This window comes from Mustelus asterias, chromosome 18, assembly GCF_964213995.1.
Source record: "Mustelus asterias chromosome 18, sMusAst1.hap1.1, whole genome shotgun sequence".
Taxonomy (NCBI): domain Eukaryota; kingdom Metazoa; phylum Chordata; class Chondrichthyes; order Carcharhiniformes; family Triakidae; genus Mustelus; species Mustelus asterias.
In genome coordinates, this window is record NC_135818.1 from 58,524,516 (window position 1) to 58,547,416 (window position 22,901).

A 22,901-nucleotide genomic window follows, 5' to 3' on the forward strand; every position below is an offset into this window, starting at 1 on the left:
ATTGCTGGCAGGTCCAGTAGTTAGCATTGCCGCCTCACAGCACCAAGGACCTGGGTTTGACTCCAGCCTTGGCTAGCTGTCTGTGTGGAGTTTGCACATTCTCCCTGTCTCTGTGTGGGTTGCCTTTGAGTGCTCCAGTTTCCTCCCACAGTCCAAAGATGTGCAGGTTAGGTGGATTGGGTATGCTAAATTGTCCCTTAGTGTCCAAAGACGTGCAGGTTAGGTGGATTAGTCATGGGTAAATGTGCAGGGTTACAGTGATAGGGCAGGTCTGAGTGGGAGATTAAGTCCAGAATGGTCTCTTTCTGCAGTATAGGGACTCTATGGATTCAATTCTATTCTATGGGTTAATGATCTAGATCTTGGTGTGCAGGGGACAATTTCAAACTTTGGGGAAGTATTGCAAGCCGAGGAGGACAGTGTAGAATGTCAATAGGAGATGAACATTTTGGTGGAGTGGGCAGATAGGTGGCAGATGAAGTTCAGTGCGGACAAGTGTGAAATGATGCATTGTGGCAGGAAGAACATGGGAGAGATAATATAAGGGGTAAAATTCTTCAGAGCGTGCAGGAGGAGAAGGACCTGGGTGTATATGTGCATAGATCATTGAAGTTAGCAGGACTGGTGGAGAGAGCAGTTAATAAAGCATGCAGTATCCTGGGCTTTATTAATAGGGGCATAGAGTACAAGAGCGAAGAGGTTATGCTGATCTTGTACAATGATCAGTTAGCTTCAGCTGGAATATTGCGTACAGTTCTGCGCGCCACACTATTGTAAGGATGTGAACACGTTGGAGAGAGTGCAGAGAGGTTTATGAGAATGGTTCACCAAGCCATTCCACTCCATAATGCAGCTCGGTGCAACTGGATTTGTTTGGTTCCACTCTCACCAGAGCCAGGGAATAACCAACAATAGCTTCTTTCTGCATTGTTATCCCGTGTCGCCAGGGATCTTATCCCCCTCCTATTTCTCATCTAAAGGCTGCCCCTTGGTAACCTTTTCCAAATAACAGTGTCAGTGTTGTAACATGTTATGAAACATGTTATGAAACACGTTATGAAACATGTGCTGACAATGTCCAGCTGAATTTCATCACAGGCTCTGAGAGTCAGTACTGGATAAGCAGAACTTGCCTCCAGCTAAATATTGGGAAGACCAAAACCAATCTCTTGAGTTCCTGTTGCCACTAACTCCACCCATCTCCCTGTCAACGGTCTGAGGCTGAACCAGACTGTTTACTTTTTGGAGTTATATTATATCCTAACCACATGTCTATGTCATCAGTAAGAGCTCCTATTTCGAATTCCTCAATTCCACTTATGCCTTGGGGTACGTCTTGACGTGACTATTCTAACACTCCCAGCCAACCTCCTGTCTGCCACCCTCCATTAAATGAAGGTAATCCCCCAAAACCTCTGCTGCTGTATCCTAACTCACAACATATCCTCCTTTCACTGACCTACATTAGCCCACATGTAAGCAACGGTGCAATTTTAAAATTCTCATCCCCGTCTCCAAATCCTTCTGTAGGCTTGCCCTCCCTACCTCCAAAATCTCTTCCGCACCACAACCTTTCAAAATATCTGTCCTCCTCCAATTCTGACCTCTTGGGCATCACAGGTTTTAATTGTCCCGTCATTGGCAGCCATACCGTCCGCTGTTGAGGTCTTCAATTCCAGTATCCCCTTCTTAAACCTTTCTGCCTCTGCATCCTCCTCGAAGATGCTCCTTAAAACCAAGCTTTAGGCCATCAGCATCTCACAAGGCTTGCTGTTGTTTTATTTGATAATGCTCTGGCAAAGCATCTGGGGATGTTTTACTAAATTAAATGTGTCATAAAAATGCAGAGTAAGAAGTCTCACACCAGGTTAAAGTCCAACAGGTTTATTTGGAATCATGAGCTTTCAGAGCGTTCCAACCATTCTTCACATTCCAATCTGTAGTTATCTTGCAATTATCTCTTTGCCTATATATGTCGTGTTTGTGAACCTACGTCCACTCGCCTGATGAAGGAGCAGCACTCCGAAAGCTCGTGATTCCAGATAAACCTGTTGGACTTTAACCTGGTGTTGTGAGACTTCTTACTGTGCCCACCCCAGTCCAACGCCGGCATCTCCACATCATAAAAATGCACATAATTTTTGTTGTTGTACTGCATACGGTGCATGGATAATTACACAACTTACAGAGGATCGGAGTAGAGAAGTTTCCTTTTGAGGTATATCTGCATTTATTGAAATTACATTTCTCCAGAAATGATGAAATGTCTTTGTGTTCTCATAGTCATTGTTTCACAGCCACTGGTGACAAAAGGAGGTCAAAGAAACAAAGGTTTCAACAAACAGTCAGGAAAAGAAGATCTTACAAAATGTAACGTCACTGGTACCTTCCAGTATGAATAACACACACACTCTCAGACACCCAAACCTGCCAGTCATTAAATAGTATAATTTTTAGTAATGTCAAAAATGCTGAGGTTACATTTGTTACAAAGTAAACACTACAATATCCTGAAAGATTGGAACAAAATAATTTATTCAAAGGGATGGACTGATTTGAAATGCTTGCGGTTTCCAGCTTCTCCTGAGCAGAATCTCCAATGGCTACATGGAAGTGACGTTCGAGGTCAACATGATGCCCTTATTGTATCACCCGTTCATCCTTTGTGACAGGGTCCTCGTCCACTGGTTTGTTTGAATTTAAGGACCCCCAGCATCGATTCCCAGCTCCCCACAGTTCCAGCACTAAATCTCGTGTTGTTTGTTCTGACAGCAGATTTTTAAACATGGGTATACAACTTAGCCCCCCGATAAGGGAGGCGGGATTTAGCAGAGTAAACATGGAGAGATGGTTAACAGACACTAAACCTGGAGACGCAAATAAGCAAACACCAGAGTATAAGCGCCTAAAGTGCCGAACCTTTCACTGCATCCAATAAAAGCGACAAGAGAGTTGCTGAAAATAAATTTATAAAGGCCCCATCCTTAATCAGGATCAGAAAAAGACCAGACTGATTTAGTATTTTAATCCAATCCTCACCTGCACACCAATGATTAAGTTGTAACCGGGTGGTAGATTTGTAGTAAACAATGCAGTAATTTGGTAGAGTGGTAAGCTGGGTCAAACAAATTCCCATCTTTGGAGACTTTACATAAAGTGAGAGTAGACAAAACCATTGCAAGGAGGAACAAATCCAATTATTAAGGATTGGATTGGAATGGTACCCGCAAATTTCAGGACCCATCCTTATTTCAAGAGCTATCCCAATATGTAAATTATCCACCTTCACTTTTTGTAACTGTCTGTTGGCTACTCTGACAGTAAAGTTTGACAAAGCTGAAATAGTTAATATTGCAAACCTCTTTGAGATTCACAAATTCACAAAGAATTGCCTGGTGCAAAACGAGGAGAAAAGCACAGCTTGTATCTCCATCTCATACTCTCGGAATACCTGCTGAGATTCTACTGTGACACAGTGAATAAGACCAATCCTCACGTTGTCATCCATTTCCCACTGATCCGCACGGAGTTCTAGAATCATTGACTGAAGACAATAATAGATTTTTAAACATCTCAATTGAAGGTTGTGATTGATGTTGGCTTGGGTCCACTTGTGCTACTAGACCTCCCTCAAATGGCTGTTCTTCATGAGAGTCTGGACATCGAAGCATAGAAAATAGGAGTAGGTCCTTCGCCCCTTTTGAATCTGCTCTGCCATTCAATATGACCATGGCTGCTCCTCAATGCTGAACTCGTACACTCTCCCCAAACTCCTTGACACCTTTACAGTCTAGAAATCTACTTCCTTGCAAAACATATTCAGTCACTTAACCATCACAACCTTCCATGGTAGAGAATTCCACAGGTTCACCACCCTCTGAATGAAGAAGCTTCTCCTCATCTCAATCCTAAATGGCCTACCCCATATCCTTAAGAGTGTGACCCCTTGTTCTAGAACTTCCAGCCAGAGGAAACATCCCTGCATCCAGTTTGTCCAGCTCTGTCAGAATTTTATACATTTTAATTAGATCCCCTCTCATTCTTCTAAATTTCAGTGAATACAGCCCAGTCAACCCAATCTCGCCTCGTATAACAATCCTGCCATCCCAGGAATCAGTCCGGTGAACCTTCACTGCAGTCCCTCTGTAGCAAATATATCCTCTCTCTTAGGCAAAGAGACCAAGGTCAAAATTCTCCAGCCCTTCCGGCTGGCAAAATTTTCCAGTCCTGCCAATGGTGACACCTCCCTCCCCCTCCCTCCCAGGCAAGTTCCCTGGTAGTGGAGAGCACAAGGCAGGCAAAACCCCATCGACATTGGCGGACCAGAGGATCCTGGGACAGCCAATGGCGGGCCATCTCTGCTGCTGGGGAGGGGGAGCAAAGATTCCACCAAAAACTGGACACAATACTCCAGGTGTGGTCTCACCAAGGCCCTGCACAGCTGCAGCAAGACATCCTTGCTCCTGTACTCAATTCTTTTTGCAACGAGACACCTAGTTCATCACAGAAGGCCGCATTACTGAACATCTTCACATTTGCATTTTCCGCTGGATTTTTGGAGCTGTGGCAAATTTTTCTACCTTTCCACACCCAAATGACCCGTCATGCCCTGCTATCAGATAACTCAGCACAGACCAGGGATATTGAGAGGGGAACCTTCCCAGCAAGAAGGTTTACCACCACAATATGGGAGTGTATTTACCAACCCAGCATCAGGGGAATGGACTATTTATTTGAGAATATTGCGTGTTTGGATGATCCGTGTCATAAGGGGCACAAGGGTGAGCGAAAGAAATACATCTTCAGTTATACATTTGGAAACAACTATATTCAAATTGAATGTGCACTTCCTACTCAACTGGTTCGACTGCAGTACAAACGAGGCAATGTAAAAAGGTGCGATTATTGCCAATTTGTGAAAATGGATTCCATGGTCAGATGGTCTTGTCATTCCAGCCACACCATCAATGGTGATTCCAACTTGTATTGTTTCTCATCACATCACGTGAGCACTATTTTTCTGCAGACTGTACCACACAGCTGCCGCCAGGAAGGGGGCAATCCCTGGTCACGCAGTTCCCCACACAGAGTTTGCTGCAGTAAGGGTGAATGAAGGGAACTACCCTGTTTGTGGATTGCTTCACAGAGAGCTTTCTGTAGTTAGGACAAGCGAGACTACATTGATAACAGATCGACTCAATGGGACAAAGCAGATGCGATTCATTTCTTAGGTTGAAGTTTGCTGAGGCCAAACTGGATGATAAATTATGTCATTGTGATTCACTGCTGCTTCCAGTTGGCAGCATATTTATTCTCCAATTGGAAACCTAGAATCATACAGTACAGGAGGCCATTCAGCCCATCGAGCCTGCAGCAACAACAATCCCACCCAGGCCCTATTCGCCGTAACCCCATGCATTCACCCTGCTAATCCCCCTGTCACTAAGAGTCAATTTAGCATGGCCAATCCACCTAATCTGCACACCTTTGGTCCGTGGGAGGAAACTGGAGCACCCGGAGGAAACCCACGCAAGACACGGGGAGAAGGTGCAAACTCCACACAAACAGTGACCCAGGAACCTGATCAGATTTGGTTACCCGCAGGATTTTTGTATTCAGGACTAGTACACAATAAGAAACTATAACATTAACATTCCAAGAATAGGAACTAAATAATCTTTTTTAACATTTCAATTCAATCCGAACCCTCATTTTGAATGAGCTGTCCATGCACCCCAGACAACATGAAATGGGAGGAACCTGTTGGACTGACTCTCGGCTGGCAGGTTTCCTCTCCTTCACCCCTCCCATCAAACCACAGCCGCTCAACTCATTGGAATTGAAGAAATGACTGGGGAGTTTTACAGGCAATGACCTGGAGTCACACTGTCGCAACTCTGGAAATTCCCTTTACCATAACTCAGAACTCAGTGCTGAACCCAGCTCGAACTTGGAAGCTAAACAAAAGGAAGAATGCAAGTCACATTTTGGCCATGCTGCTGTAGCATACAGAGTAGCCAGATTGTAATGCTAACAGAGAAACATGCTACAGTGCTTTTTCAGAGTTCCAACTACAACTCCCGCTTTGATTGGACAATCAATACTGTCTGTCATTACTTCAGGACACCTGTAATGTATTTAACGCAACTCCTGAGGGAACCCACAGAATGAATCACCACCAAATATTATAAAGTTATCGGTGTCCTTCCAGTATGACCTCTTTTGCTGTGAAGTGAAGTCCTTGTGCTTCAGGTGGGACAGGTGAACTGCTCATAGCGACCAGCTGCGAGGAATGTCCTTCTGTTGAAAATCAACAACGCTGCACTCCGTTGGCGCAGAGCCCGTGCTGCAATTTTAACTCCCCTCGTGTCGGACACGTTAAAGGGTCAGGGATCCGGCAAATCTGAGGTATCAACAACTACTTTTATGAAGATAGTGTCATCTTTAATATACGTCCCACTTTCCAAGACCGGCTGTGCAACAAAGAGCGGGCAGCCCGAAGCAATATTCATCTCACCTACTGGCTTTTTAAAACTACTACTGTTGGGATCTGGCTTAAAGGCATCGCCTAAATGGCGATTGGCCGGTGCTTGGTCCAATAGCATCAACGTTACTTTCTGTTTGAAAGGCCACGGTAACAGTGCGTCGTACTCTCCCCGCATAACGACAAAAAACAACGATAAGTGCGTCCCTTTACCCATCCCGTCTCCGTTGAGGTAAACCCGAGCGCACATCTTGTAGCCAAAGTACCCCGTGTAAAACGGCTGGCTATACAAGGACAACGTTTTCCCACTGACAGCCTCCTGTTTGCGGCGAGCGTAGTCTCGGATTTTCCAAATCAGTTTCCCGTTGTAGCTTGCCGTTTCGAGCACTTGGAAGCGCAGGTCCATGTCCGCTAACCGCACATCGTGGACGCTCAGTAGGTTGTCGTGTCTCTTTACTTGGTTATCTAGTGCTGCTGCAAAAAAAACAGAAACATTTTCAGATCGAAAGCTTTTATCTGAGCTGGGTAATTTTGCAGCGATAAATTTATTTACTATCACACTTCTTAATGATGGCCGACTCGAGACAAAGTGTTTTCATTTAAAAAGTTATTGGGGGGAAACCATTGTCATGGCAATAATATCCAGCCTCCAAACAAATAAAATGTTAACGCTTAGAATTATGGTCCAGAGCTCCTCTAAAGTTTGGCACATTATCGGTGTAACCTAGTTGTGAATGCTCCATTATTTATAAAACTGGCTGCATTGCTGCTAACTTTTCAACAGCAGGTGACAGAAGGTCATATAGAGATATACAGCACAGAAACAGGCCCTTCAGTCTAGGGAATAGAGTGATGGTACTGTACTCACTGAGGCTTGCTGATCCCGTGCCTGTCCCACCAGTTCTGCCGGACAGTTCCAGCTGTCGCACTTGCATCTGAAGCTGGTTTACAGATTCTTCCAAACTTTTCACCTCTCTCACAGACTCCTCCTGCTTCTGATACGTCTGCTGTGACGCTTGATCAATATTCATTAATTTATCTGTGTGACTGGCTAACATTTTCTACAAAACAGAAAAGAAGCACAAGTTAAATGCCATGTTTGTCACAATGTGAAAGATATTCTTCGAGGTGGACAGGGAAACTCAGCATTGCAGTTAACCTAGAATCCACATCGTTTACATTTAAATCCATGCTCAAGGGCAGATGAGGCAGAGGATTGTTACGTTTCCACTCTTTGGGAAAGTTGGGGGAGTTTGGTTAGCAAAGTTGTCCCAATTCTGGTATCGTTTTAAAACTTTAACTATTTTATAAACTCAAGATCACAGCTCAGCTGCAAGCTTTCTAGATTAAAAAGCCTGTGCCTCCTTAGTCTTTACTCATACTTCAGCCCGTTCACTGTCACGCAGCCTCAGAACCTTTAGATCCCAAAATTTTGTTTCTTATTCAGTCCTGGGATGTGGGAGTCACTGGCTGGGCCAGCATGTATTGCCCATCCCTGAGGGCAGTTGAGAGTCAACCACATTGCTGTGTGTCTGGAGTCACAAATAGGCCATGCCGGATAAGGATGACAGATTGCCTTCCCTAAAGGACATTAGTGAACTAGATAGGCTTTTACCACAATTGACAATGGTTTCATGGCCATCAGTAGACTTTTAATTCCAGATTTTTTTTGAATTCAAATTCCACCATTTGCAGTGGTGGGACTTGAACGCAGATCCCCAGAGCATTACCCAGGGTCTCTGGATTTCTAACCCAGTGACAGTACCACTATGCCACCACCTCCCATGATACCGTCGTTTCTCTGCAAGCAGACGGCCTAATCAGAACAGCGCTGTATAATCTGGTCAAGCTTTCCTCTGACATTTTATTCCTAAACCGTTCAACGTTCTACAGCAAGCTGTATTATAGGCATAGCTCCCACTAACCGGGAGCTGCAGATACCAAAGCAGTTTTTATTTGTGCCAGTAGTTCTTACCTGCATGTGCCCAAGTCGACTTTCGTTCTTACTTGAAAGCTGTCCTAATTTACTTTGTTCTTTCTCCATGTGGCTTATCTGAGCTGCCATAATGTCAATCGTTTTAGACTTTTCCTGCAATTTGTTCTGAAGCTCAAAAATCTGCAACAAGATTTTTTTAATAAAATGCTGTTACTGAGGAGTCTCAAATCAGCAAGCAGTGTTGATCTCTTCACCAGAGATTTTGGATTTATGTCCTCTACGGAACTGGCATCAAGATTCATGTTTGTCACTTGTTTGCAGAGACCAAAAATCTCTAATTTTTGTCAAATATACAAAAATCTCAGCTCTATTTCTTTGTGTTCTTATCATCTGCTATTTGTACTCCCGGGAGCGAAGAATGAACTGGGCCTCGGGCCCGTTCTCGATGCCATGGTCATCTGACAAGAGGCAACACTGCTTCAGACAAGGTTTCCCATTTTAAAAGCGTCCCAATGCCACCAATTTCTCAGTTCTCTCTCCGAGAGAGAGAGGAAGGCTTTGATCACTTGGTCATGGGGTGAACAGATGCTGGCTGGGATTTAAATTGGAGCCCAATATTCTAAAAGAGCCATTGCTCTGCCTGAATTTTCATACCCATTTTAATAACTTGACAGGAATATGTCAAATGACTTTGTGTATCCGGGGCATTGTATCTATTCATCCTGCATCTTCTTAATACAACATATTTAAATGCAAAAAAAAAAATGAAATTACTCTCCAATCTATATATTTAAATAAGGTGTCAAAAAGTGATCCAAATTTGTCCACAAATATATCTTAATCTCAGCTAAGTAACAATGTGCACTTCACATTGTAATTCAGTCCAGCGTGAGTATAAAACTAAGACCAATTGCATATTAAAGTATAATTCTTCAATATCAGTGAACATTAATGTTCTTTCGTAGAACGAAGGAATCGAGTTTAGATTTAAGATGAATAAAAAAAGGGTGGATCACAAGCTTTTTCAATAGTTCTCAGACGTCTAGACTCAGGAGCTCACGGCTGGAACAATGCCCAGAAACATTTTAAATGAGAACTTCTCACATCATTCGAGGTTTTGGTTTCAACATGGCTAACGGCAGTCAAACCAGATCAAAGACCCAACAGCATAGCGCAAAAACAGCTCCCTTCTCATAGCTACAGTTCCAAAACAGAGAGCAATTAACTGATTAGCCTATCATTTGAGGTTACCCTATTGTGTCAGTCAGCTGACCACCTTTCTAACTGAATTACATGAAAATAAATTGGATAAAAATAACTGGCGTAAAGAGAATGGATGAAAAGATTGAAACTTTTGTGTAGTGGAAGGGAGGAGTCAAGAGAGTCAAAGGTTATATTTAGGAGGTAGACAGGAAAGCAGAGTTGAGGCCATAATCACAGATCAGCCACAATCTTATTAAATGGCGGCGCAGGCTTCAGGGGCCAAATGGCCTACTCTTACTCCCAACTGTATGTTGTATGAACATACCTGGGGTTAATAAAGAAAAAGCAAGGTGCATGTCAACAATGGCAGTCAGTGACAGAATGGAGAGAAAGAATCTGAAATTTCAGATTATCATGAATGGCTTCCCACACAAATTCTGACAGAGAATTGAAAGATTGTCTCAAACTCTTTCCTACCAAATATATGCAAAGACAGGAAAGGAAAGAGTTAAAAGTATAAATATGAACTGCCTTTCATGATCTCAATACATACCGACAGACTTTAGTCACTGTTGCAACATGACAAAACCTGGCAGATAATTTTCATACAGCAAGATCCCACACACGGCATTGAGATCCATGGCCAATTAATCTGTTTTTCGTGGGGGTGGTGGAGGGATAAATACTGCCCAGGAGAATACCACTGCTCTTCTTTAGAGTGTGCTGTGGTTCCTAGAATTTCACACCCTAAATGTTTGAGGCAGAAGTTTTTCTGAAGTTGTACTCCAAAGACTTGAACATTTAATCTCGGCTGAAACTCCAGTTCAAGATGGAGGGAGATGCCATCCTTTGCAGGAGATGTTAATCCAGGTGGACAAAGATCTCATGGCACTATTTGAAGAAGAGTTCTTCTCTTGCATGGTGGCACAGTGGTTAGCACTGCTACCTCACAGCACCAAGGGCCCAGATTCAATTCCGGCCTCAGGTCACTGTCTGTGTGGAGTTTGCACATTCTTCTGGTGTCTGCGTGGGTTTCCTCCAGTTTCCTCCCACAGTCCAAAGATGTGCAGGTTAGGTTGATTGGCCATGCTAAATTGACCCTAGTGTCAGGGGGATTAGCAGGGTAAATATGTGGGGTTACGGGAATCGGGCCTGGGTGGGATTGTGGTCGGTGTGCAGGCTTGATGGGCCAAATGGTCTCCTTCTGCACTGCAGGGATTCCATGAGTTGTCCCGAGTGTCCTGATCATTGTTTATCCTTCAACCAAAGTTACTGGTAATCGTCACATTGTTTCCATACATTACAACAGGAAAGTAGAGTGAGGCCAGAATCACAAAATTACAAAAATGCTTCATTGGTTATAAAGAGCTTTGTGACGTTCATTCAGGAGATGTGGGCTTCACCCATCCTTAATCGTCCTTGAAGCAAGTGGCTTGCAAAGCCATTTAAGAGTCAACCACATTGCTGTGTGTCTGGAGTCATGTGTAGGCCAGGTGAGATAAAGATGACAGATTTCCTTCCCTAAAGGACATTAGTGAACCAGATGGATTTTTACAACAACCGACAACAGTTTCATGTTCATCATTTCATTAGACTTTTAAATCCAGATTTTTATTGAATTCAAATTTCTCCATCTGCCATAATGGGATTCGAACATTACTAGTCCAGTGACAATACCACTGCACTACCGCCTCCTCTGAGGTTTTGAAAGGCACTACAGAATCATAGAATCCCTACAGTGCGGGAAGCCATTCGGCCCATCGAGTCTGCCCCGACCACAATCCCACCCAGGCCCTATCCCCATTACCCCATTGCACTGAGGGACAATTTAGCATGGCCAATCCACCTAACCTGCACATCTTTGGACTGTGGGAGGAAACCGGAGCACCCGGAGGAAACCCATGTAGACACGGGGAGAACGTGCAAACTCCACACAGGCAGTGACCCAAGCCAGGAATTGAACTCGGGTCCCTGGCACTGTGAGGCAGCAGTGCCAACCACTGTGCCGCCCTATATTAATGCAAGTCTTTCTTTTGTTCTTGTTTTCTACCTGAGCAATCAGACAGGATCTCATTTCAAAAGATATCATCTCTTAACAGCGCACCCTGCTCGGCATGCCAAACTGCATTGTGTGCTCAAGGTTGTGGAATGGGGCTTGAAGCCACAAGCTCCTGCACTGGAGGGGAAATAGGGACCCCACTCAGCCAGTGCTGACACATCTAGAAAAGGGAGGAGGAAACTGTGACCCATTTCCAAAAATTCCATTTATTCCATGGGACCAGGACAACAAAGGAACCCACAAAAAATGCATCCACACCACTGCTGTAAGAACAAAAAAAAGCACAGATTGTTCATCGAAATACAGACAAAGCCAAAGCTTAAAAAAAAATCAAATAGCCCAAACCATCAACATCTGCTACGACCGTTTTAACAAAGTGAACTCAGTCAACAGCTGGCGGCGTGAAATCCAGTTTTGCGTTACTGTAAGGGATCCACAATCAAACACCGGATAGCTGCTTGTAGCTTACAGCGCTAAAAAGATCCCAATCAATACCTGTCATTGATTTGATAGATGAATATAAACTTTACACAAAACAACATCCGGACAAAGTTTACACATATAACGGAATGTGATTTTTGAAAACATTTCCAATGCATTTAGGGTTTCTTAGCGCAGAAGAAACTTTGAAATATTTTGATTGCAAGTTGTAAAATCAAAGGGATCTTCATTCAGAACCAGCTTTATGAGATTATAAATGCTGACTGGGTTTCCTTAAAAATGATTTTTCAAACAAAATAAGAAACAACTCATTAAAAAGTATTCGATTAAAATGCCTTGATCCAGAACACACCTGTTTTCAATTCTCAGATGCGGAGGAATGCACCATAATTCCAGATTCTCTCAAAAATCCACACTGAACAATCCACCTGACCATGTAAGGCATCAAATTCAGTGTTATATAACATTGCAGGCTGCATTCCCCACATTTCCTCCATTGGTTGTCATAGCTCAATTGGCAAAAGCTCTTCCTGGTGAAGCGCACTAAACATCCAGGATTGTTTTTAAACAGTAAAAATGAGTAAATTTTTGTTACGACATTAGAATTTCTCGTGGGATTAAGTACAGTAGCACCTTGAAACTATTCCTCTAATTTGACCATGGCACTATGTCCCATCCATGAGACACAAATTTGCCCTTGCTGACCGTAAACTCCCAGGGTTCAAGAAATCAACCCTCAGCCATTTCCAGTTCCCTAAATTATCACGTTACCACAACTAGTGTTAAGTGACATTGGAACAACCTTTCCCTCATTATTCCATTGTTAAAGCATTGGGAGGAGCTGTCGACAATGGCCGAAACAGCAGCACTCAAGCGCAAGATAAGAAAGCCTACCCTACACTTGGTTCAGTCTGTGATCACCATCAGTAAAGAGGCATAAATTTAGCAATGGAACCATGGGACAGCGGTGCCTGACACAGTGTCTCCCACAATCCCAAGGTTCTATTGCACACTGAATTTGTGTTTCTATGGTGCACATCATGGTCAGGAATACACAAAAAAATCCTCAAGTGCCCAAGCAACACTGCAAAGCTGTTTTTACATAGCTACAGATATCAGCCCCTGATCAGCACAAAAGGAAACTGGCCAGGATTCTAAGTAAGAAGTTTAACAACACCAGGTTAAAGTCCAACAGGTTTATTTGGTAGCAAAAGCCACACAAGCTTTCGGAGCTCTAAGCCCCTTCTTCAGGTGAGTGGGAATTCTGTTCACAAACAGAGCATATAAAGACACAGACTCAATTTACATGAATAATGGTTGGAATGCGAATACTTACAACTAATCAAGTCTTTAAGAAACAAAACAATGTGAGTGGAGAGAGCATCAAGGCTAAAAAGATGTGTATTGTCTCCAGACAAGACAGCCAGTGAAACTCTGCAGGTCCACGCAACTGTGGGGGTTACAAATAGTGTGACATGAACCCAATATCCCGGTTGAGGCCGTCCTCGTGTGTGCGGAACTTGGCTATCAGTTTCTGCTCAGCGACTCTGCGCTGTCGTGTGTCGCGAAGGCCGCCTTGGAGAACGCTTACCCGAATATCAGAGGCCGAATGTCCGTGACCGCTGAAGTGCTCCCCAACAGGAAGAGAACAGTCTTGCCTGGTGATTGTCGAGCGGTGTTCATTCATCCGTTGTCGCAGAATCTGCATAGTTTCCCCAATGTACCATGCCTCGGGACATCCTTTCTTGCAGCGTATCAGGTAGACAACGTTGGCCGAATTGCAAGAGTATGTACCGTGTACCTGGTGGATGGTGTTCTCACGTGAGATGATGGCATCTGTGTCGATGATCCGGCACATCTTGCAGAGGTTGCTGTGGCAGGGTTGTGTGGTGTCATGGTCACTGTTCTCCTGAAGGCTGGGTAGTTTGCTGCGGACAATGGTCTGTTTGAGGTTGTGCGGTTGTTTGAAGGCAAGAAGTGGGGGTGTGGGGATGGCCTTGGCGAGATGTTCGTCTTCATCAATGACATGTTGAAGGCTCCGGAGGAGATGCCGTAGCTTCTCCGCTCCGGGGAAGTACTGGACGACGAAGGGTACTCTGTCCACTGTGTCCCGTGTTTGTCTTCCGAGGAGGTCGGTGCGGTTTTTCGCTGTGGCGCATTGGAACTGTTGATCAATGAGTCGAGCGCCATTTCCTGTTCTTATGAGGGCATCTTTCAGCGTCTGGAGGTGTCTGTTGCGATCCTCCTCATCCGAGCAGATCCTGTGTATACGGAGGGCTTGTCCGTAGGGGATGGCTTCTTTAATGTGTTTAGGGTGGAAGCTGGAGAAGTGGAGCATCGTGAGGTTATCCGTGGGCTTGCGGTACAGTGAGGTGCTGAGGTGACCATCCTTGATGGAGATGCGTGTGTCCAAGAATGCAACCGATTCCGGAGAGTAGTCCATGGTGAGTCTGATGGTGGGATGGAACTTGTTGATGTCATCATAGAGTTGTTTCAGTGATTGTTCACCATGAGTCCACCTCACTGTACCGCAAGCCCACGGATAACCTCACGATGCTCCACTTCTCCAGCTTCCACCCTAAACACGTTAAAGAAGCCATTCCCTACGGACAAGTCCTCCGTATACACAGGATCTGCTCAGATGAGGAGGATCGCAACAGACACCTCCAGACGCTGAAAGATGCCCTCATAAGAACAGGATATGGCGCTCGACTCATTGATCAACAGTTCCAATGCGCCACAGCGAAAAACCGCACCGACCTCCTCGGAAGACAAACACGGGACACAGTGGACAGAGTACCCTTCGTTGTCCAGTACTTCCCCGGAGCGGAGAAGCTACGGCATCTCCTCCGGAGCCTTCAACATGTCATTGATGAAGACGAACATCTCGCCAAGGCCATCCCCACACCCCCACTTCTTGCCTTCAAACAACCGCGCAACCTCAAACAGACCATTGTCCGCAGCAAACTACCCAGCCTTCAGGAGAACAGTGACCATGACACCACACAACCCTGCCACAGCAACCTCTGCAAGACGTGCCAGATCATCGACACAGATGCCATCATCTCACGTGAGAACACCATCCACCAGGTACACGGTACATACTCTTGCAATTCGGCCAACGTTGTCTACCTGATACGCTGCAAGAAAGGATGTCCCGAGGCATGGTACATTGGGGAAACTATGCAGACACTGCGACAACGGATGAATGAACACCGCTCGACAATCACCAGGCAAGACTGTTCTCTTCCTGTTGGGGAGCACTTCAGCGGTCACGGGCATTCGGCCTCTGATATTCGGGTAAGCGTTCTCCAAGGCGGCCTTCGCGACACACGACAGCGCAGAGTCGCTGAGCAGAAACTGATAGCCAAGTTCCGCACACATGAGGACGGCCTCAACCGGGATATTGGGTTCATGTCACACTATTTGTAACCCCCACAGTTGCGTGGACCTGCAGAGTTTCACTGGCTGTCTTGTCTGGAGACAATACACATCTTTTTAGCCTGTCTTGATGCTCTCTCCACTCACATTGTTTTGTTTCTTAAAGACTTGATTAGTTGTAAGTATTCGCATTCCAACCATTATTCATGTAAATTGAGTCTGTGTCTTTATATGCTCTGTTTGTGAACAGAATTCCCACTCACCTGAAGAAGGGGCTTAGAGCTCTGAAAGCTTGTGTGGCTTTTGCTACCAAATAAACCTGTTGGACTTTAACCTGGTGTTGTTAAACTTCTTACTGTGTTTACCCCAGTCCAACGCCGGCATCTCCACATCAGGATTCTAAGGCCATTACACGCCAGCCTTGGGCAATCCCAGCTAGTTTACTTTTCAGTTGTGGCCTGCAGTCAGATAGATACCTGTACAGCAAGATCTTAACTTGCTTTATATTGTGCAAGCCACACATTAAGCCCAAACCAGGGAAACCAGTTTTAAGGATTACAAGAGCCCAAACGAACATAAACGCAGAAAACTGCTGGAGACATTCAGCAGGTCAGGTAGCACCGGTGAGGAGGGAAAACAGAATTAACATTTCAGTTCAAATGATCAGAACTGGGAGATATGGGAGACAAGAATAGGAACAAAAGATGGCCTTCAAGGAGGCCTAAATGGCTATGGTAGAATGGCAGAAAGGGTGGAGGGAAACTTGGAAACTCCTGCAGAGCAAAATAGATATGGGGACCCCAGCAGTGCATCTAGACCACTGAGCCAACCATGTAGAGTTAGAAAATTCCCACCCAATAAAGTGATTTCAGTGAATGACGAATAAAGGTCAAGCCAGAACCGGGTTAGATTTAAATCCTAGTGGCAGAAGCTGTCAAATGTAGCAGGTACAATCGCTCCAGCTGCTGCTACTGGATTTTGTATTAGTGAATTTATGTAGTCTAGAAATTGGCAAGCACTAATGGCTGGTGGCAATTATGCAATATTAATTGTGGAACATCCTCTCGAGTTCGAAGCTGATTTTATCTCATCGAGTGCCTAAGCGAAGAGGAAACCAAGCACGTGAGATTCTACGTCCAGAAAACTTTAAATTAACGTCAATGCAAATGGATCACAGCCATTGCCCGATATAAGTGGCAGCCCATTTTATCTGGGCATTTTAAACTGGTGGGATCTGTATTAACAAGATGTAGAACGCCTTGTTCTCAGACAATTCAGTTCCCAGTCCATTTGTTGACTTCAATCAGCCACTAGGTGGTGCATTGAGCAACTTCAACAGTCCTCTTGTTCTTACACAAGGAGAACTTTGACTAATCCTGTATCCAGTGACTGACACACACCCACTCAATCATCCACCTCCCTGTACTTTACCATCCAGCTAAACCAGGGGATCAGTGCTGAGGATGTCACAATTCCAATCTCAGGAGTATTTTAATATGATTATGTCATTTCTTAAATTAATTTAACTTTGCACGCTGTTTTAAACATTAAACCAGGTTAACATTAGTAGGCACAGCATCCGGCCAAGTATTTAATTTTTGACCTCCCAATGGATGGAAGGAGGAAGAAGTAAAGGCAAGAATGCAACTGAATAACTTGGCATTTTTTTGTTTAATAAATGGATTTTACAAGCACTTACAATGTTCCCTTATCTCATGACAAAGAGGAAGCAACAGAATGTTCCGGGATTTCCACTGGGTGAAACAGCACCACAGAATGAGAAACCAAAAGGCAAATGCTGGATGTGTGCGTGTGACAGACTTGGAAGAGAATGCTCAGACACAGCTGCCTTCCATTGCGAGAACCCTTTTCTTACAATAAAGACATCCCTTGCATCAAATCTTCCCAAGCATAACAGGAAACAAATTTTGTTTCTTGGGAAGTGAAGTTTAACGGTTTTATCATACTTCTAGTATGTTGGTTTAGCTCAGTTGGCTGGACGGCTGCAGAGCGATGGTAACAGCGTGGGTTCAATTCCCATACCAGCCGAGGATATTCATGAAAGTTGCCGCTTGCCTGAGACGTGGTGATCCTCAGGTTAAATTTGAGGGGTAGAGCAGCCTGTGGTCACCTGGGACTTTACCTTTTACCTCGTGTTAACTAGTTAACCCAAAATATATTGTTCAAACACACAAATGATTTACAACCAAATATTCCACTATTTTGATAACAATACAACTTATTTTGTCTTTAACGTAATGGAATGTCCCATGGTGCTCCACAGAAGCATTATAAAACAGAGAATGACACCCAATCACATGAGGAGATGATAGGTCAGATAACCAAAAGCTTGGTCGAAGAGGCAGTTTTGCAGGAATATCCTAAAGGAGGGAAGCGAGGTGGAGAGGCAGAGGGGTGTAGGGAGGGTAGTTCAGAGCTTGGAGTGTAGCCACAGCCCTCAATCGTGCAGCGATTCAAATTGGGGATGCATAAAAGGCCAGAATGAGAAGATTGCAGATGTCTCAGCGTTGTGGGGCTGCAGTGGATTAGAGAGATAGGAATGGCACCACCATCCTAGAAGAAATCAGCTGACATAAAATAGACCAAGGATAGATAAGACAATGAGAATAGGAAGATCACAATGAGATTTGGGATGAAACAGCAGGGTCTGTTAGTGAAGAGTTCCACTGCATCAACACCTTTTACTGGAATTAATGCAAATAGGATCCAAATATTGGAACAAATGACTGGACCAAGGGCAGTTTTCCTACGACTCAATATTTGAAGCATTGGTGCGAAGTACAAGTGGCAACTTTTGTTTCTAAAGAATAAATGAGGCATACAAGAGGCTCATGTTGCAGCCATTGTTTTTAAACTGGTTAAAATTTAAATAATCTTGCTGATCTCTGCCACAGCGAGCAGTCTTTTAAAAACAACCATTGCCACTGATTTAACTAACAAACACTTTGATGGACTAAGCAAATTGCTCCCTCTGATTACCGTATTTTCCAGATCTCCATTCTTCACCAGCACACAGTTCAAGTGTTGAGCCAGAGTATCAGTTTCATGCACTTTAAGCTCCTGGTTGGTTCCCTAAAAGAGTAAGCAAAGAAACTTCAGTGTCAGCTTGTGGAGAAAACAATGGAAAATAAAACAGAAATGTAAACTCACTATAGGCAATCAGTAAACAGTATTAGTCCCTGGATAAATACACCAAGTAAGTTCATGAAGGTACGTCTTTTGTTCTACATGTTACATTAAAGTTAAAGTTTATTTATTAGTGTCACAATTAGGCTTACATTAACACTGCAATGAAGTTACTGTGAAAATCCCCCGGGTCGCCTCACTCAGGTGCCTGTTCGGGTACACTGAAGGAGAATTTAGCATGGCCAATGCACCTAACCAGCACGTCTTTCAGACTGTGGGAGGAAACCCACGCAGGAACAGAGAGAACATGCAAACTCCACACAGACAGCGACTCAAGCCGGGAATCGAACCCGGTTCCCTGGCGCTGTGAGGCAGCAGTGCTAACCACTGTGCCACCGTGCTGCAATATTATAATGCAGCTATCCACAGCGCAACAAAGAGATACCAGACAGTTTCTCTTTCTGCAATTTCAAGAAATGGCTTCTGTTGGTAAGATCGACCCCTTTCGAATTTTAGTCACAAAAACAGAAAATGCTGGAAAATCTCAGCAGGTCTGACAGCATCTGTGGGCAGAGAATAGAGCTAACGTTTCGAGTCTAGATGATCCTTGGTCAGAGCTGACTCTAGGTCATCTAGACTCAAAACGTTGGCTCTATTCTCTCCCCACAGATGCTGTCAGACCCGCTAAGATTTTCCAGCATTTTCTGTTTTTGTTTCAGATTCCTGCATCTGCTTTTTTTTGGCTTTTACCCTAGAATTTTAGCGCTATTGTCGAGATTTTTCTCCTGTTTGTAATAAAGCTTCAATATGAAGAATAATAAAAACATTTTGTACTGACCTGGAAGGTGCATCCATACTTAGAGAATGGGCAAGACATGACCACATTGAGACATTGTAACTGGTGGTTACTTAACTGCAGATAGAAAACAGAGAGTACTGTTGATAAATGCTCCAACAATGAGCAACTCAAATCATGCACTTTTATCGATAATTGAAAGGCTATTGATAAGAACAGTCAGGAGGTTAACCGATAAAGAATGACGCTATGGCAGAAACTTACAAAGATATTAAAAATGTTAATATGCGTCTAAATACACAGAAGATGATTTTGCGTTCTTTAAAGACCTAAATTTTAATGTTAACATTATTTACTTTGCTTCTGAATCCTGATGAAGGGTCATCATCCAGAAATGTGAATTCTATTCCTCTCTCCAAATATGTTGCCGAACCTATTGAATATTTCCAGCAGTTTCTATTTTTATGATATCTCAAATATATCCCAATATCCTAAACTAGGTATGCAACCCAGAGGGTGAGGGTCACCACATTTAATACTTGAACATGTATTCTACTTGGTAGAGAATGGATTTCCTTCATCTTGTGTCATCTGTGACAGCATCTAAACAAAGATTTATACTGAAAAACTTGTTTAAGAGTAAAACAACAAAAAACATTATCTGTAGGCTACAGGTGATGGCACTGTCCCTTCCCAACAGGAATAATTGTATCATCATTGATCTTGAATAATCATTGCACTTGAATCACCCGAGCACACACACCATAGCTATAGCAAACATGAGAAATGAACAATGATTTCTGGCTGATCGGGCCACAACTGGAAGATTTCCTCTCTGCCGCAAATAATGAAATCCTAAACCCTAAACATTTAAGCGGTTATTGGATAGGCACATGGAGCACACCAGGATGATAGGGAGTGGGATAGCTTGATCTTGGTTTCAGATAAAGCTCGGCACAACATCGTGGGCCGAAGGGCCTGTTCTGTGCTGTACTGTTCTATGTTCTATCTTCATCAATTGGCTCTCCATTTTCTTCACTATATTTCCATAATAAGGAACATAGCATTTTGTAATTTGATGGGTCAAAGGACACAAGTATGATGTAAACTTCTCAGAAGCTCACTACTTGAGATAAACGCTCAATTAGAGTGCATTTAGCTCCCATTCAAATGCAGTAAAAGACATCTTATTGCTTACGGTGGCTTTTAGCAATCAAGCCCAGACAGCCTTGTGCCTAAGCACACAAGAACGTGGATACATCACCATCTCAATAATGGGGATGAGAGACTGGGAATCTTTCAACTCAGATTAAGAAGCACACAACTCAGCAAATCCTACAAGTAAAGGCAGGTTCCAGGGCTCAACAGAACCCAGTTGTACAAGTGGCAATTTACAAATCACAAATCGCTCTTTCCTCTCATTCTCCCTCGAAGGGATAAATTTTGTGTGGTGATTTTCTTGCAGGAGAACTAAATTGTAATGTGTGGTAGCACAGTGGTTAGCACTGCTGTTTCACAGCTCCAGGGACCTGGGTTCGATTCCCGGCTTGGGTCACTGTCTGTGTGGAGTTTGCACATTCTCCTCGTGTCTGCGTGGGTTTCCTCCGGGTGCTCCGGTTTCCTCCCACAGTCCAAAGATGTGCGGGTTAGGTTGATTGGCCATGCTAAAATTGCCCCTTAGTGTCCTGGGATGTGTAGATTAGAGGGATTAGTGGGTAAAATATGTAGGGATATGGGGGTAGGGCCTGGGTGGGATTGTGGTTGGTGCAGACTCGATGGGCCAAATGGCCTCTTTGTGTATTGTAGGGTTTCTATGATAATGCAGTTAAAGAAATTTCTCCATATTAACTGAATCCATAATCAGAAATGTCCGGTTAACAACTCTTAAAACTGGGCTACTTGGAAAAGACAAACACACTTACCTCTCCCCTCAGAATGTAAGCATTGCACTTATTAGGGCACGGTACTGGGAATGACGGGCAGTCAAAGTCTTCATGTTTCTACAAAGAAAGATTAAACCATCAATTTTTTCCAAATACTCCACCCTCCTCAAAATAGTTTGCTGAAGTAATTTAAAGACGTTATCCAAGATTGGACACGTGGTTTTTAACTTGTATCCATTGGTTAACTTGCAGTCACGTGCAGCTTTTAGATGCCTTATTTTAATGTGGCTCATTGCAACAAAATAATCTTTTGCTGAACGGCCCAGAGCGAAGTCCGATTGAAAGCATTTGGTCAGAAAAGTTGAGTCTCAATGACTTGCGTTGACAAGTATAATTATTTTGATGCATTTCACTTTCAAAAATAAGCGCAGTTCTTTATGATTAAATCCGCCTCTTTATCTCCCCCCGCACCCCCCCCCACCCACCGCCACCCCCCCCCCCCCCACCCTCCACCCCACTCCCCCTCCCCAACCATAACCCACCACCCCTCACATCCTGCCCAAAGAAAACGTCTGCCTTCCTCCTGGACATATTGATGTTGGCTGGGAAATGGCATCACAGGCAGCAGACTCCCAGGGCTTGATCAAATGATCTCAGTCGAGATAAATTATACCCTTGGCAATTCCTTGGCGCTGGCAGGCCTGATTACACACACTTTTTAAATTCAGGATGTGACTGATAGAAAAGCGTTAAAGATACTGTTTATGCAGCACGATGCAGTTTTATGTACAGTTTTTATACAGAATAAACAGCCTGAATCCCTTTAGGTCCAGTGTGGCTCTGAAAGACATCTGTCTTTCCATCTCACGTTTGACAGGAGGGTAGAATAATTGTGAGCGATTTTCCCTCGAATTCACGTAAAAACTGGAGTAAATTACGCTTTTTATTTCAGCGAGAGTTTAAAAATAAATTTCTCACACTCTGTGCACAGCAGAGTTCACTAGCGTGATTCACGTTAAAATGCTGGGAGCAAGGTCTATTCACACTGGAGAAGCCAGCAGCATAGCGCTGAGCGAGCCACTGCGCACGCCCCGATCTGTCAACACCAAGATCAGATGGTGATCCCCTATGATCGCCCCCACCCACGCTAGCCCCCCCCCAAACATGCCCAGGCCAGCCTCGGCATCCCCGCCCCGGAGTCCTGACCCCCTCAGCAGACTGCCTCTCCCCCACCTCAATGGCCAGCCCCAATCGCTGGCCTCCTTCCCTCTGTCACTCAGACCGAATGCAGAGTGGCAGCAGGACCCCCTTCCCCCACAATCACCGCCCCCCCCCACCCCCCCCCACCAAGAGGCCCTGCCCTTTCAGGCCCCACCCCTTTGGCATTGCCCCATGCCTAGTGGGCAGTGTCAAGATGCTCCCTGGGCATTGGCACTTTACCCCTTGGGTAGTGCCAGGGAGCCCAGGCTGGCAATAGCCAGGGGGCGCACCCCACACTGGCGGCTGACTCTCTGAGGGGCCTCGATTGCCCCCCTTCATTGCAGTGGGGTCAGGCGCTAGCTCCCCGCAAG

At 44.4% G+C, this 22,901-nt stretch overlaps 1 protein-coding gene across 1 annotated transcript in view; it reads right to left on the minus strand.

The window, feature by feature from the left end:
• Positions 1 to 2,193: 2,193 nt before the first annotated feature.
• The window catches only part of traf3 (TNF receptor-associated factor 3), an 86,502-nt gene continuing 65,794 nt past the window's right edge, over positions 2,194 to 22,901 (minus strand). Inside the window, exons 6-11 of the mRNA XM_078234094.1 lie at positions 21,370 to 21,447; positions 19,490 to 19,564; positions 18,505 to 18,597; positions 8,460 to 8,600; positions 7,353 to 7,545; positions 2,194 to 6,958 (exon numbers count right to left, since the gene is read on the minus strand). Of these exons, the coding sequence (XP_078090220.1) occupies positions 6,387 to 6,958; positions 7,353 to 7,545; positions 8,460 to 8,600; positions 18,505 to 18,597; positions 19,490 to 19,564; positions 21,370 to 21,447 (1,152 nt within the window). The 3' untranslated portion in view covers positions 2,194 to 6,386. The remainder of the gene's footprint in view (positions 6,959 to 7,352; positions 7,546 to 8,459; positions 8,601 to 18,504; positions 18,598 to 19,489; positions 19,565 to 21,369; positions 21,448 to 22,901) is intronic.